Source organism: Anser cygnoides, chromosome 18, assembly GCF_040182565.1.
Source record: "Anser cygnoides isolate HZ-2024a breed goose chromosome 18, Taihu_goose_T2T_genome, whole genome shotgun sequence".
NCBI lineage: Eukaryota > Metazoa > Chordata > Aves > Anseriformes > Anatidae > Anser > Anser cygnoides.
The window spans coordinates 10,019,182-10,035,940 of record NC_089890.1 but is presented as its reverse complement, the minus strand read 5'-3'; the positions used below and the strand labels follow the sequence as shown (position 1 = coordinate 10,035,940).

At 38.6% G+C, this 16,759-nt stretch overlaps 1 protein-coding gene across 3 annotated transcripts in view; it reads right to left on the bottom strand.

Annotated features, from left to right (window-relative positions):
* Positions 1-386: 386 nt before the first annotated feature.
* Positions 387-16,759, bottom strand: part of MED13 (mediator complex subunit 13) — a 58,424-nt gene continuing 42,051 nt past the window's right edge. For all 3 annotated transcript variants that reach the window (XM_048074275.2, XM_048074276.2, XM_013198056.3), the window contains 16 exons: positions 16,400-16,596; positions 14,341-15,257; positions 12,761-12,928; positions 11,503-11,726; positions 10,791-10,980; positions 10,108-10,573; positions 9,205-9,424; positions 8,387-8,578; positions 8,013-8,236; positions 7,441-7,583; positions 7,064-7,222; positions 6,779-6,964; positions 6,444-6,592; positions 6,043-6,216; positions 4,415-4,515; positions 387-3,771 (listed from right to left, as the gene is read on the bottom strand). In XM_048074275.2, the coding sequence (XP_047930232.1) occupies positions 3,639-3,771; positions 4,415-4,515; positions 6,043-6,216; positions 6,444-6,592; positions 6,779-6,964; positions 7,064-7,222; positions 7,441-7,583; positions 8,013-8,236; positions 8,387-8,578; positions 9,205-9,424; positions 10,108-10,573; positions 10,791-10,980; positions 11,503-11,726; positions 12,761-12,928; positions 14,341-15,257; positions 16,400-16,596 (3,843 nt within the window). In that variant the 3' untranslated portion in view covers positions 387-3,638. The remainder of the gene's footprint in view (positions 3,772-4,414; positions 4,516-6,042; positions 6,217-6,443; positions 6,593-6,778; positions 6,965-7,063; positions 7,223-7,440; positions 7,584-8,012; positions 8,237-8,386; positions 8,579-9,204; positions 9,425-10,107; positions 10,574-10,790; positions 10,981-11,502; positions 11,727-12,760; positions 12,929-14,340; positions 15,258-16,399; positions 16,597-16,759) is intronic.

Here is a 16,759-nt window from a genome sequence, read left to right as displayed (position 1 = left end):
ACGTCCAGTTCGCTCCGAAAAACCTCAACGCTGGAGCACAACGGCCTGAAACCGTGACCCTGAGGAGTGTGGCAGGTCCCAAATCCAGTTCTACTGTAAATTTAGCTCTACGCCACTGAAAATGGAAAGTACACCCACAAACAATAACGACAACGATAACAGTAATTAAAAAAAGTATGAAGCAGAGTCCTGGGTCCTTTAATTAGTTAAAAAAAAAAAAACACCTTCCCAGTTGGAGGTTGTTGAGACATTAATGTCAGACATGTCACCTAATCGAGAAAAACTCTCAAAAGAAACCCAGATCGAAACATTGTTTATGCAGCATTACTATTAAAACAGACTGATATGCTGTGCCATACTGTTGTGCAGCAAATTATATGGTGCAATAGCATTTTAAAAACATTTTACTCTTTCTGAAAGCTTTAAAATAATGCAACATAATATTTTGATATTACAGTATTAACAAATAGTGCTTGATTAAAGACATCTGCTAGTCTTCATAGACACATGAAGTTAAAATTACCATTGGAGGTAAATATAGAAATACAATAATCTGCGCCATACTGACAGCTAAGTAAGAACATAGCTGAGGATTTAAATATAAATTCATTTTTAATTATTTCAGGAAATGTTAGAAAGATCTAAGTGTTAGAGCTACTTTAAAATGTAAGGGTTGTTTGCAAGTACAAGTGGTGGTCTGCTGCTCTAGCACAGTGCTCTCAGAAATCTAATTCAAGTAATAGCAAGCCAAAGGTGACTAAATGGCTTAAGTACAATATAGCCACATTAAAAAACATATTTTTAATTGGAAAACAACAAAAAAATAACTTTGTGGACAGACAAAAAGGAGTTAAAGTTCCACAGCTACTTGACAGAGCACTGCCAGGAACAACATTTTCTTGCAAGACCACTTTGAGAAGCCAGAGATGTAGCTTTCAAATCTTTAAGACCGTACTTGCTAAAACACCCAAGTTATTGGCTTGTGGCAATTTTACTTATAAACCAGCAACTAGGTGCACTTAAAACAGTTAAATGAAAGTAACTAACAAAAATGCATACCCAATGTAGTAGTTGGTTCCATGGTGCTGGCAATTTTGATACGCACATTGCCGGCTGTAACTATCACTGCAGAAATGGCCCTCCTAATATTTTTTAGTGGTTGCAATATTTTAATTTACTTATAATTTACTTTAACTGCAGGGGAAGAGATAAGAGGGAAGGGGACGGGGTGACCGCACATGGGAAACTGACAGCTTTCACAGTTGGAGAGTTTCACAGGGAAGGCTGTGGTCCAGATAACAGAATACAGTTATATCAACGTTCAGGCAGCTGATTCACTTACCTTTGTGAACACAAAAAAAAGCCACACCAAAACCCAGCCCTTGGAACTTGGCTAACTGAGCCAGGGTTAAAAATGGCCACTTAAGCAACAGAACTTAAAAAAAAAAAATCTAGGACATATGCTCTGAAAATTCCAGTTTTAGGAGCACTTTTCCACTTCAAAAATCTCAGCCAAATGAGGAAAAAAACACCTTCAGTAAGACAAAAAATGTGCTGCTTAATCTACGGTGCATTATCATTATGAGGCTAAAGTAATGGTCAGACCCAGTTATTAACTCTATTTATCAAAATATGCTCACTGCTGATTGCACTCATGTTATTTTGAAGAAATGACTGAAAACTTTCATCACCAATTGTACAACTTCTTTATACAAAAACAAAAAGGTTGCTAATATCGTATATACAAGATTCAAGGAGACTGTTCATAAGAAAAATTCTCAGGCAGGTATTTTGCATTTACAAAACCATAATTTTCATTAACACAGTACGTTTTGTAAATGCAAGTGATTTCTTCCTTGTAGAGGATTAACAGTGGGTGCATGAATGGATCTTAAAACTTGCTCCTTTAAAAGGCTGAAACCAGCTAGATGGTCAGTGTTAAGACCCAGGACACAGGTTATTCTAACAGGCTCACACGAGCACTGCAGGAGTTAAGTTTTTAAATCTGGCAGTCAGAAGATGAGGAACCAAGGAAAAGCATATGCAGTTGCTCTTCAGCACCCGTAGGGGCTATTTTAGAGCAGCATCAGACATTTGGCATGTGCTAGGAGAAAGGAAGGAAGCTGCTGAGGAAAAAATGGTGACTAAACAGGAGGAGAGGTTTACCAAAGCCTTGTGATTTGTCAGTCCCTTCCTTAGGGAGGGCTAAGCCTCCTTGGCACATGCCCCAGTCTGAAAAGGGGTTACGGGGAAGGCCATATACACTGATACCTGGTACCTTCACCACAGTGCCAAAGATACATGAACGTCTTCAGGGTTTTGTGTTTGGTTGTTTTTTTTTTTCCTTTTATCTTTGTTTAGTTTTTTTGTGTGATTTTTTATTTATTTTTTTACTAGTGGAATAAAATCTGAATACCAGAATTCACTGAGAATCTATATACACCACATTTTAGTTAAACACACACCAATCTTAAAGTCAAGATTGACTATTTTTGCATTTGTAAAATGGCTAGAGCTGGGCTAAATTTCAGCCTTACAGAAGACTTTGGGTAAAAAGATTTTTCTGTGTGTTCTGCTTCAAATTTGGTGTTTTATCACAAGTGAAAGAAACTAATGCAGCCACCACAGTGCCAAGAATATCTAGGTAACAACAATGCACAATAGATATTCTTGTAATAATAAAACTTGTACACTGGAAATAGATCTGAGAATCTAGCCACAGCCCTGAACCATAACACAAACTTCAATTGAAGAGTTTATTCATTTTATTCTCACTACAAGTTAAACCACCTACAATATCACTTATATATTGCCATTGTTACTCTGTAAAGGTGTGATATAAAATGCTGTAAGACCCGGTACCTTTTCAATTTATATAAACACAGTGAACTTCATTACTGTACATGTACTCTGCAACTACAGCTTAGCTGTAAATCCCCCACACACAATGGTATGGACATTAACCCCTCTATCCCCATTAAACTGTACATCAAGACAATACAAATTTACTGTCCCCACCCCACCCCCTTACAAAAAAATAATACTCTAAAAGCAACCTACTGCAACTTTTAATTAAGACGATTACATATATTTTAGACCAATTGCTTTAAAGCAAGAAGGCAGTATAAACCTTCTAGGAAAATTTTTATAAAAGAGGTTAAGAAATATAAGACAATTTATACATTTAAAAACTTACAATAAATAAGAGATGCAGGCATTTTTGAATACTAGGTACTATAATCCAATACAAGAACATCTTGATGTTCTGAAGCCATAGGTTGAAACTTATTGTTCCTCGTGTTTCTTCTCATCTCCATGCTTTTAATATTCATTAACCATGACTGGGTACTATGGCTCATTACTCTTCACAAATACTGTGACTGGGGAAAATGGTTAATTCTGCTACTAAAAATGTTATAATACACTTTCTGATCATCATTCTAAAGCGTCCCCCATAGTCAGTGACTCAAAGACAGCAGGGTAAATAGGTACCCCTCTCACAAGTCAAAACAATATTTGCTGGAAGTAACAAGATTCATACCCCACCACAAACAACTTGCACTGAGAAGAATTTTAACTTAGTCCTGCAGTGAAATATCCCTTTTCCTCATTTTTGTCTTGCAAAATTCAGATGAAGATCACAGCATATTCATGATAAAGTTATACAACTGATTCAGCACCACAAAATGAATTGGGAGACATGACCGTCTGTCCTGGGTTGCAGGATCACAGGTTAGCCAGGAGAGTGCATTGTACTGTTCCAGAACAAACCTGAAAAGCAAAACAAGCTTCCATTAAGCCAACAGATTTTTTCCTCCCCAGTATTTTACAGTCCTAATATAATACAGTTTCTTTGGTATTAGGCATGTATGCTTCCCAACATTCTAAAATAACATGCTTTCAGAAATATTACAAGCACATCAAAGCTGAAGTTTATTTCAGTAGAAAACAGTCATTTTAATTGTCGATGCTCATTAATGTTGAGGTTCACGTATTAAAAACACAAAGGAATCTTTTTTCAGTGTCCTATGTTTACATGACTATCTACACTCTTGTACTTCAGCATTTCAGTATTCCCACAACCCATACAAAATTCTGGTTTAAGTATAACCATCTTCCACTCATTTATACACTATCTTCTGGTTTTGATGAATTCACTGTTTTTCAAATATTTTCAGTTGTAATCAACTTCAATTAAAGAAGGGCTTAGTGATCTTTGTATTTAACTGCACTGTGCTGTGGTAAAGCCATCTTTTAATCACTTAAAGCACAGCAGTTTATATTGTGCTTGTGACGTACCAAGGACATCAGCAGCACAAAGAAGCAACAGCAAGAAAAACAAATATGTAGACCTATTGCAGCAATATTAAAGATGAAATGCACGATATTTTTGCAAGTGATCAATCATAAATACCTGAGCACATCAGAAGTTTGATTAGAATCAAGTGGATGGGAGTGTTTACTGTGGAGTAGCTCGTCTGATTGCACTGAAGGCACATGGAGGTGCAAAGAGGCCTAAGAAAGGAACAAAGATGTTAGCAGTTAGCGTCTGATTAAACTACTTTCTTCCCTTTGTACCACTGACCCACATCTTGCAACCACCTTCCATTCTCTGACACACTAGCTAAAATAAATCTTAGCTTTATGCAGTCAGTAAGTGCAGGACTTCTCTCTCCTAAGTTGTATTACGCTATTAGCATTGTGCTTTTAAGAAGTTGTTTTAAGATGCCTTTGCCTACATTAAGTAATTATTAAAAAGACAACTCAAGCGTCATAAGATTCCTATTAATACACAGCCTTTATAGAATCATAGAATGGTTTGGGTTGGAAGGGACCCTAAAGGTCATCTAATTCCACCTTCCACTAGACCAGGTTGCTCAAAGCCCCATCCAAAATGGCCTTAAACCCTTCCAGGGATGGGGCATCCACAAGTTGTCTGGGCAACCTGTTCCAGTGCCTCAACACCCTCAGAGTAAACTTATTTCAAATATCTAATCTAAATCTACCCTTTTTTAGTTTAAAACCACTACCCCTCATCCTATCACTCCTGACACAGGGTCCCTCCCCAGCTTTCCTGTAGCCCCCTTTAGGTACTGGAAGGCTGCTATAAGGTCTCCCCAGAGCCCTCTCTCCTGCAGGGTGAAGAACCCCAACTCCCTCAGCTTCTCGTCATAGGAGAGGTGCTCCAGCCCTTTGATCATCTTTGTGGCCTTCCTCTGGACTCATTCTAATACGTCCATGTATTTACAAGTCCACTTGCTTTCCATAAGACCACACCTTATAGCAAAGCCACAGCTGTGCTTAGGCCAAGAAGAACTGCTAAGCCGGACCCAAACAAGGCTAAAGATGACATATCAGTATCATTAGATAAATTAGCATCTTTAATACTAGGCTTTGTTAAGACAAAAGTGAATAACATTAATACACAAAGTTTCTCTGTATACTAATGTATAGCCTTGAATGTGACAAGTGGGTCTTGATGGTGCCATAAAAAAATCAGACAATATCCAGACAGATGGGACAATGAGTATCACTTGGAGTCAGCCAGCATGGGAAAACTATGCACTGCACAGAGCATAAAAGCTAAACAGATTCCCCCCCCCCCAGTGTAAAGAGATATTACTTTATTACATTACTTCCCTCCACCACCGGTCCCCCAAAGGGGTCAAACATTAACCAGAAGTCTGTCTAGAAACAGAACAGGACACCTATCCTTACAAAACACTGTAGCACAGAGCCAGCAAGTAAGAAAAAGGTGTCAGACTACTCTGAAGAAACCATCAGAAAAGCAGAATCCTTCAGACTACTTGCTACCTTCCACTAATCATTTTTCTTCCTTTTGAAAAAGTGAATATAAAAAGCTAAAGCTCAAAAATTTGAAACCCAACCTCTCTTGAAACAAAACCAGACATATTCCAGAAGCTATGCACCAACTCTTTAAGCATAACAGTTCTCACAACTCAGATCCCTGCACATTGCACAATAGTTTGTGTGACAGACTGCCCACAAAGATGGCTGTGCAGCCTGACGAGCTTTCCGTACCTTAAGAAACAAGGGACACTGATTTTGTGCTTGAGGACATGCTGACCAAAACCAGTCAGGCAATGGACCTGCTTTGGCAGTTGACACAAAATAACCGAGGGCCAATGGCTGTTGCAGTATATTTGTTACTTCATCATGAGATTCCGTTGAAAGCAATCGATCTGTACCTTGACCCTACAAAACAAGCAACAGTTTAATATTAGAGAGCACAAAACAGAAATTATCTGTCGCTTTCAAATCACAACGCATTTTGAAACATCCAGGCATTACACAAATTTTGCAGGCAATCCACTAGCCAGTTAATTCAAAACATTTCCTAGGAACCTTCCGTTCTACAGAGGACATGAGCAGATGCAAGAAAACAAATGAACAGAAACCATATACACACTATTTACTCTTACCTTGCCCATATCACCTCCATGGGGGTAGTGGGACCCTGGAGAATGTACAGGGGATCCAGTAGGGGATGCAGGAAGTATATTTATAATATCAGGATCAAGATCATCTCCAGTGTCTAACAAGTCAAAGATCCCCATTCCATCTGCTCCATCTTGAAAAAGAACAAGAACAGTCAATTTCTACAATTTCCCTACCTATGGGATATGACAGCACATTGTGAAATCAAGTGATTTTCCACATAAATCCTGCGGTTCAGTAGAATAAACAGTCTTATTATAGGGGGAGTGATGAGAGTTTTGGTTTGTTTTTAAAGTAAGAATAAATCCAATCTACTAACCATTGTTTGTGTTGAAGGCCAGATCCAAGTTTTCAGTGGTATAAGTTGACGATGCTACTTGCACAGAAGCAGATGTGGGAAACACAAGTATATGAGTGCACGACGTGTCCTGTGGGGTATTCAGCTGAGATGTCTGCATATTTAAAGTGGTGCTGCGTCCAAATACAGAGCCAGTCGATACAGAATCTTTGAAAGACAAGTCAAGCATTTCCTTAGTTTTGTGTTTCCTTAGTTTTGCAAGAATTAACTGTGAGTTCCCTCTCCAAAATATAGTTTCTCAAATACCTGGCATTATGATGAAGGACCCCTGTGGTTCCATTGCCACCAAACAAGCACTGAGAATGCTGGGAGAGTCTGCAGCAGAGATGCCACACATTCTGCACATGTCTTTTAGTCTCTTACTGAGGGACTGAAGATTTCGGCGACTCAGCAAACAACTCCAATCTGATGATAAAAAGAACATAAGTCTGTCTAGAAGAACAGTGTTTACTGCAGAATACATATTTTACATAAAACACTGTGTGGTACAAAGTTCATATGTGTTAGGTGTACAAAGGAACTCTAAAGTTATATAGGTTTTCTTCTAGAAGCAAGGACAGACACTGTATTATTTAAAATTAAAACTCCATATAGAATTTTAGACTCTAAAACGCTAACGTTACCTTTCAATTCCCCATGTCCTATTCTTCCTAAACGTCCTATTACAACTCTCCAAGGCAAAGAGCTCATCTGTACAAGTCCTAAGCACCATTCCCAGAGTTTCTGAAGACCAAGTCTGCGGGCAGAGCCCTTTTTCCTGCGAGCTCTAGAATTTAAGAAAAAAGATAAAATTAGAACCCATTGACAAGAAGTTTCTCTAGCTGCCTTTGGAACTTGCTTGTAGTAACCTGAACATTAGCAGGAAACAATAATGTTAATATTGTAGCACATTAACTGCTACTGCAAATTCAAAAAAGGAGGTTGGTTTGTTTTTAATCAATCACATTCTAACACTGACATCAAGAAACCGGAAGGGGAGGGTGTAGCAGGGAAACACATACAAAAGCTCTCAGGAAACTAAACAGCATTCTAGAAATTTAAACAATATACACATAATACTGAAATTATCTGTTTTAATTTTGGAATATGGTGAGTCTACATAAGTCAGAGTTATTCTTACATTATAATAAATAAAACAATTCTTTGGGGGAAATAAAGAGGATATGCATGCTAAAAATTAGGAACTCGTTCTTACCTGTTTGGTACATCAATATTAATTATGCAAGTCTCTAGCTGTTCTCCATAGAGATCTGTACAGGATGCAAGAAGCCATCTTTGATCATGAGACAAACAGTAGCCTACAAAGAGTACGTTATACTTCTGGCCAGCTTCTCCAAAAGTTTCTCCTAGTTCTGTTTGCTTGTCTTTTACAGGAGCCAATATAAAAGGAGGGGTGTAGAGTCGAATACACTCAGGTCTCTATAAAGATGACAGAACAGAAAATGAACTTTCAAGAAGCGATTATTCTTAACTCTGGTTATTTAATGTGAAAGACACTGCTGATAAAACAAACAGACGTTTCTCTGATTCGCATATTTACAGAATCACATTAGTCTTGAGAATACTCACATCAGGGCTCTTAAGAGCAGTTTCCATGGCTAAACCTGGACCAAAGCCAGTTAACGTTTTCACATTGGTGGAAGTTGGAAGAGGTCTCCGACACTGAGTAAATGCTGAAAATGCCAAAGATTTTAAATGTTGAGTATAAATCTGCCGGTCTTCATGTTTCACGGGCTGCAGAAGGTACTGACATGGGACAATCTAGAACAAAATACACAGGGAAATAAAATTAGTGTTTCATTATTACTTTTTTTGAGATAGTATTTGGGTATGTTGCTTTCAGAATGTCAGTTTACGGTCATTTCTCTGGTTCTTTGATATCTTGTGTTATAGCTTCTTCCAAAGCTATATGGGACTTCAGGTAATTATGCTCATTGATCTTTTCTTCAGAAAAGAAAATAATTTGGTTAGAAAATAACCTTAGTGAGCCCTCCAGAAAGATGCCCTCTGATTATTAGTTTTGCTGCTGATAGCATTACAGTTGGATACTTATCACAAAGAAGTCCTGGTCTGAAGCCCAGCATGGTTACGCTGGCAGCAGATTTTGGTGATGGAACAAAGCAGTTTTCCCATACTTCACTCATTACTTGAGTGGGCCAGTGCATTCCTCTGAGATAAGACTGATGAGTTCGGAAACTACCACAGGATTTGGCTTTGACTAGTAACACCCAAACTTCTCTAAAACCAATAATTTAACAGCTGCAGAACTCTAAGCAATGTTTACAGAGCAAACAAAACTTTCACCTTGAGGGAATTATCACCTCCAAAATACAGCTAAAACCAAAGGAGGTACTTTGTTCAGCATGTTTCTATAAATGTTGGCTCACCTGCACAGAAATTATATTCTTGATGTTGGGAGGAAGAACCTGAACCATCTCTAAAAAGCAGCGCAGAAGTCCAAGCGTCCACAAGCTAGACGAGCTACTGTTCTCATCCTTTTTTTCATACGTAAAAGGATCAACTATGTAAACTACAATTGCAGGTGGATAGGTGATAGCGTGTGAATCTCCATCTGTAGGGACTCCAACTTTATCTCGATCCATAGTGCTGGAAATGAAATTTTGAAACCCATTACAAGACGGTGAGCTTTGTAATTATTTATTTTTACTTACATTAAAACTACGCTCAAATCAAACATTAATCTGTAAGACCTTTGAGTTAACTGTGGTGTAAGAAATAGCATTTTTATTTCAATTTTGTTTGTTAGCTTGTCAACAACTCAATATCACTTGTCTTTTCTTTAGCCTTCTTTATTACAGATGCTCATCAGCACATAGTTCTATTGGTTCAACTGGGGAACAAAAACACCTACAACATCAGTAGTAAAGGCACTTCTTACTGAGAAACTATGACTTCAATAACAAAGTAGAATTTCAAGATGATGCCAGATACCTATTTCTCCTTCCACCTCACTTTAAAATACAGAGGTGGGTAGTTTGGTGAACTTTTTCTCTTTAGAGAGATAAAAGAAAAAAAGTTTATTTTTGTACCACAGCAAACACCGAGATACAATTAGAACTGCAGATAGGATGTGTGTCAAAAAGTTAAACTCTACCATGAATGAGCTTGCATTCTCCCTAAAAAGCAACTTGGTGATTAGAAAATAAATTGTTTGTTATTGAGGGAACTAGAGTGCATTAATATGCACACATTTGTTGAGCTGAGGGGTTTGTGTTTTGCTTTGGTTTACTTTTTTAACCTAAGAGGGCCTGACCATGCAGTTCCATTACCTTTCAGAAACCTCTGGATGGGGCTGTGCAGGTGCTGAAGTAGTATCTGCAGACATCCCTGCTGCTTGAAGTGTCGGCTGTTGCTGCTGTCCTCCTGTTTGCCCATTTTGGACTGTTGCAGCCTGAGCAGGCAGGGAAGCAGAAGTGGTATTGTTCATACTGCTAAAAGGTGGAAATGAAGAAGGCTTGTTTGTTGGTATCCCACTGCCTATATTAGCAGAAGAGGATGACGTGGCAGTGGTCGTCAAAGTTGAATTAGCTGTAGTAGCTGCAGAAGACATGGCACTAGTTGATGTTGCTGTCATAGTACTGCTGGTGGGAGCTCCAGGAGCAGACGATGGAGTGTTGGGATTTCCAGCATTAGCTGTCACTGGGGGCAGAGCTGAAGCTGGCTGGCTTGGGGGAGGGATCAGATTTGTTTGGGAAAGTAAAGAATTGTCCAGAGGCTGAGAAGCAAGATAAGGACCTAAAACCAGAAAAAAAGTGTACATTTGATACTGTTTATTATGAGCACATACCTAAACATATGTTTCATCTGGTTTACTTTTTTCCACAAGCTTAAAACCAGAAAACTGCAACAAACAGTAAGACTCAATGAATAAATACAAACATTTCTCTTCTGCTGGAATGGAACAGGTGGCAAGTATACAAAGTAAGAAGCACTGAAAAAAAGTAATCCATACCTAGTTCATATCTGCAAACTTGGGCGTATAATTTCAGTTTGGAAAATGCTTCATTGTTGGCATTAGCTGTCTGTGAGAACCATTCTGTGACCAACTTCTCAGAAAGTTTCTTTGAAGCAGTAGGTCCAACTCGCATGATTCCATCAGGCAGTAATTTACAGATAGGCCTATGCTGACCCAGTCTGCATGACTGCAAAGGCAAAATATAAGATGCAAGGTAAGGAGTTAAAGTAAAACATCAATCAAAGGAGCATGGAGAGAGAGAGACTCATGACATTCCAAAGAAACATTTTAATTCTAGAAAACTACACAAGTATGAAACACTGTATAGTGATTTTCAGGTTTTCCTAAATGCAAGAAAAACAGATGGATAGATCAACCACTCTAATCCTAATCACAATCCAAGCAATACGTGCGTTTAATTAATTCATTAAGAAGCTAAAAGAATTGAAGTAGTAATACTCCGCTTTACCACTGAGTGGCGTTTTATCAGACAGACTCTCAAAACAGGTACTACTAAAAGCAATGATGAGCAGTGTGAACAACCCTTATCTTCCAAGTACCCATTCCTAAAATCCTTTCCAGCAGCTGATATAGCATTCCAAGCAAGCACTTATATCACTGGAGACAAGCCTGATAAATAGTTATGAGTACGTATTAGAAACAGTTTTTCAAAAATCTATTTCACTGCTAACTGCCATAAATAATGTACCTCGTATATTGCAGTCAGATCCCTAAAGAAGCTTTTTGCTCCATTTAGCAGAGCCTCATTCTCAGGGCACACCACAACATAAGCAACATCTCTCTGAGATCCATAAGGTTCCAACATCAGCCTCTCCCAATACGGCAACGCAAATGGAGACAGCACCAGAAAATCATAATCGTATCCCAACAAAAATGTTGGGATTGGCAGTGGTTCTGGGGACTCATCAGTTCCTGGAAAAGCAAGATAGATTTTCCAATATATTAAGCAGGAAGCTTAAAAATAACAACCTGCTTCTAGAAAACATGAAAAGAAGAAACACTAGCATTCCCAGCATCTAAGAGGAAGCAGCACTGATTATAAATGGAATAGTTCTCCTTTTAACAAATACAAATGAAAAGCATGCATGCACAATCCAATGCTCTGAGAAAAAAAATCAGCTAAGTATTCTCATCTGAAATTTTTCAGGGCCTAAAGAAGAAGTTACGCAGTTGTTTATTATGTTTACCACTATACAATCAGGAACAGATCTTCACCGTCCAGGAAGCCTTCCCCACAGAATCTAAGGAATCAGTGATCAAAAAAGAGGGGGAAGAAATGTAAATAGTCTAAGCTGATACAGGAATGACCACAGAAGGAAAACTCTCAAGAACATGCATTTATATGCATCTTAAACATATAATTAGGATGTTCTAAGTATTAGCTACAAATACCTGCTGGTGAAAGGTGACTTTCATATGTTGGCAAATGAAACAATCTCACATATGCTAATGAAGTCAGAGTTTAAACCTTAAGCTGAGTGCACAAAATTTACCTTCTATCTGTAAACATGCATCATGTGTTGGCTACTCCAAGTATGTATGATACACGCAACACACTGCATGATCTCAAATCTTCAACATAATTTTGAAGCTACTGATCAATAAAGCACACTTTTTCAAGCATTTCAAAGCTAATATTTAGTAATTGCTCTATATTTAAGCACAAAATCCATTTCTGAAAATTCAGTCCTTCACTATGATAAGCGTCAGGTGTATATAAACAGTGCAATTGTCAATTTTAAACACAGATACTTTTGACTCATTCAATGTTTTTAGAATATTCTGCTTCTGTAAAGAAAAGAATTCTCCCCTAACGGCTCTTGTTATTTTAAAGAAACGTCCAAATGCTGTTTAGAATGCCAATAGGCTGAACAGCATCCAGACGCTGAGGTTTGGTGGCCAGATCAAGCAGAGATTAACAGACAAGAGTCTACACAGAAGTTTACCGTAAGAGCCTCTGCCAGCCATTTTGTGAAACTGTTGCCACGTGAGAGGGCCTTGGACACCCCAAGATCGGACTGTTCGCTTCTTCTGAATTGCATCCTGAAGAACTGGCTGGAGCGAGAGGAGCATGCGCAGGATGTCCTGGGAACACTGCATGCTCACATCCAAAACTGAAAGGATAAAAAGTTGTCAAGGCCTGCCACAACAATAGGATAAAATAAAGCCTTCCACAAACAACCCTGATCCTAAACTACCTTGTTTTTAAATAAGTCACCTTCTTCCAAAATGTACTTGCCGTTCATGCAGGCCATCCAAAGGCAGAGATAGAAAAAGTTAAGCACACAGATTTAGAGTTCTCCCCCTCCCCCTCCTAACTAGTTAAAAAACAAAGAAACCAACAAAAAAACATTTTTCATCTGTAGAGTTACTTCCTGCGAAAGCCTTAACGTCTTAATATTTCTATTTCTTAGTCTAAGTCACAAAAAAATAGTCAAGTTGTTTAAGTTTTAAACTGCAGAGTGCTCCCCTCCATATAAATGAAGTTTAGGCAGACTGCCACCCAGTGCTCACTTCAGACAAGTCAAGAGAAGCCTCAAACACTCGCAGTCCATTTCATCAGCTTCCCACCACTATGCCATTTAATGCACAGTGTTTAAGAATCAAAAACTGACACAAAATTTGTCAGGGCTATAGTTTCTTTGCCTTCTTCTGAAAAGCATTTTCGCATCTTTTTATCCTACGCATCAAGGTCACAGCAATACCCAGTCTTCTCCTGTGTACCTGTAAACATTGATTTATCCAGAGCCTAGGCTTTTAAATTTACAGCCCCATCAATACACAGAAGCCTCGCTTTGCTCATCTTCTTCAGCCTCACTAATGACTATTAACTGCAGTTAACTTATCAAAGTTCCATGCTTTACTGTTTACCCACCTATAGCTGCTACTTGAAAAGACTGCTACTGAGAGAAGAGGTAGATATGCAAATATACGCAGGCAGGAGTGTACCGTGAGACAGTAAATCATTAGTCAAGGCCTAGAAAGAAAACTCCAAGAATCTCTGGCAGATCCAACACACAGCGAAAGCCAGAATCAAGCACATTTACCACACACCCTATTAAACTACCACCCCCTCTTAACGAAGGGGGCAGAAGCCAATTGAATCATACATCTTGTTGAATTCTACCACAGTAGCCTTTCACAGTACAGTCACCGTTTGAACCACCTACACTTTCTACATGCACTCATTCCACAGAACCTCTGTGGATGCAGTCACCAAAAGCTGCTTTAAAAGAATAAGTCTAGGAAAAGCATCGCGAACCGTTACCGTGGTCTTACATTACACTTCCAACCTGTTAGAATTGTACAGTCGATGGTGGTCAAGGTCTACACTCTTCTTGCTGTACGGTACCACCACAGAAGGCAAAAAGAATTGTTATTTTGAACACTGTTAAAGTAGAAGGTTATGCGAGCACGCAGGTGGGAAAACAGTTTTAAGCATCCAGTATTTGGAAAGGAAAAACATTTTAGAAAAATAAAAATCCAGATGTAGAAGAGCAGCAAATAAGCTGTTTTCAATATTTACCATTTCTTTTTGACCAGTGGTGCAAGCAAGTCGTTTTCACAAGTGCTTCATCAACTTTTCCTCCTGACATATTGTCCATGAACTGGCGTCCATGTTCCAAGGCTAAGTAGCAGTCATTGCAACAATCCCTTTCTTCTACACGTACCAGGTTGCTAACTGCACTGACTTTGGGGATAGGATCTTGATCTGCTGCTCCAAATGGTGAGAACAAGTTGGTGCATTGATCTTGCAGCAACAGTATTAACTCATCAGGCAGTTTCTCAGGTTCTTTCAGTCCTCCACTGCCATGTTCAACAGAAGTAGCTCTGAGAGCTTCAAAGCGTTTTTCTGCTTCCTTGCCACACTCTGTATTACGTCCTAAAATATCCAATTCATCTTCAAGAAACAGTCCAGAACTGTTGCCAAATTTTCTATTCATAACAGCACTGAAACCACAGGTACACCTATACTGGGCCTCTTGCGTTGGATCGGGAATGTAAACTCCAACATCAGCACCTTTGATGTTCATATTGCAAACACATATGCAGCAGCTGTCAAAGTTACAGTCTTTGAAGAGATTCATTACAGACTCCGAAAGGATGAGATTCACATAAAGACTGTGTGCCTCTGGAATGGAAGGCACAGTTGCAGGTTCAACAGAATTAAGCGGTCTACATGTTGATGGTGTGGAAGCTGGTGAGTATAAATCAGAGTTCTCGTACTTGACTGAACCCTGTGCACTTGCCGGTCCACCAGCTCCACGAGGTGTCCGAGGAGTCCTTGGTGTTCTAGGAGTTGGGAAACGAGGGGTGGAAGGAGAAGGGAGAATTCCAGCTCCACTGTTGCTGGGTGGTGCGCTACTTGGTGGCATCCCAAACGGAGTATGAGTCTGTGGTGTGTATGCAGGGCCGTACTCTTGATCCATAGTGCTTCCATCGCTGATAGGAGCCATAAGAAGAAGAAAATTATTTAAATAAACTTCAAAACCAATACATCACGTAAATCTCAAATTGCTAAATAAGGGCCTTCCTAATTAAAATTTGCTTTTTTGAACTAGTCTTTCATAATCTACGGAAAGATTTTCATTCCCTAAGGAACTTCAAAAGCATTTGCTCTAAATGACTTTGCAGGATTCCCATTGACAGTACTGTTAAAGAATCATTCCCTTCTTCCTTTCCACAAAGTTTCCAGGAAAAAAAATGTGAACAGTGTAAGTTCCAAATTCCATGGATGTATGGATTCTACCAATAGCAGATTCAGCTAGATACGTGAAGTATCACCTGGAAATATTTAACGTTTTTTTTCCTATGCAGCTGAATATATCCAAAGATCAGTAAGACTGATGAGACCTGGGAACACATTGCTTATGAATGACCCTAATAGAAGCAACATCAGTATTTACAACAAAATCAAAAGCAATGCTACATTAATAAATACACAGCCTCCTTGTTGCCTAATCTGTCTATAGAAGCTACTAATGCAGAAGAGAAGGAGGAATAAATATTTTCTTCAAGAACTGCCAGCAAAACCATCACTACCAAACACAGATGAAAGAAATGCTTCCTGTAATACTGTTACAAGGCAATATCATTCTAGACATAGCTTCCAATAAAGGAATTTTTTTTTCTAATCCCAGTACAGATGAGATTATTACTATTTAAGAAAATAATTTAAGAAACAGAAGCACCACCTACTAAGCCCTTACAGTACCTATACCACCACTGCAAAAAAAAAGTCCCAGGTTTACATTTATCTTGATCGTTACGTCTTCATTACTTATTAAAACTGGACTTGCACCATTAAGCTTCCCCAAGAAACCTTTACATGAGACAACAAATAAAGTGTACGCACAGTTAAGAAGCTATTTCAGGAGATACTCTCTTGTAGTAAGGTTTAATCAAAGATTGTTTGAAAGACTCCTGTCAGTTGTCTAAACAATGTCTGTATAAATTTTTCTCATTACGAGTTTATAAAAAAAATAAAACTAAGGAGTATATAAAAAATAAAACTAAGGAGTACTTTATTGTATAAATAACTGAAAACTGTAAAAAAGCTCAAACATTTGTGGCATAAGTCATACCCATCTTTGATGAATGGCATGGCAGGTCCTGGAGGAAGTAAATCCAACTTTCCCACAGTCCAACTCTGGCGATAAATGCATTCTTCTGGCAGCTTGATGGGAGGGAGACACTGGCTGGGAAGTGTCTTCAGTGGTGCAAACATGGAACATCCCACTAAGGCTTGGCAGTTCTCAGGTTTATAAACATAAGAATAATCCTAGAAGTTATACATGGTAAAGCATCAGCATGCAAATTAATAAGATTTCAGCAATGAAAAGGCTTCTTAAAAAATGGAACTGAATAAAAGTTCAAACAGTAGCTCTTTAATATTTAATCCAGATAAAGCTGTAAAAGTGGAAGTTAAGATTTACACATACATC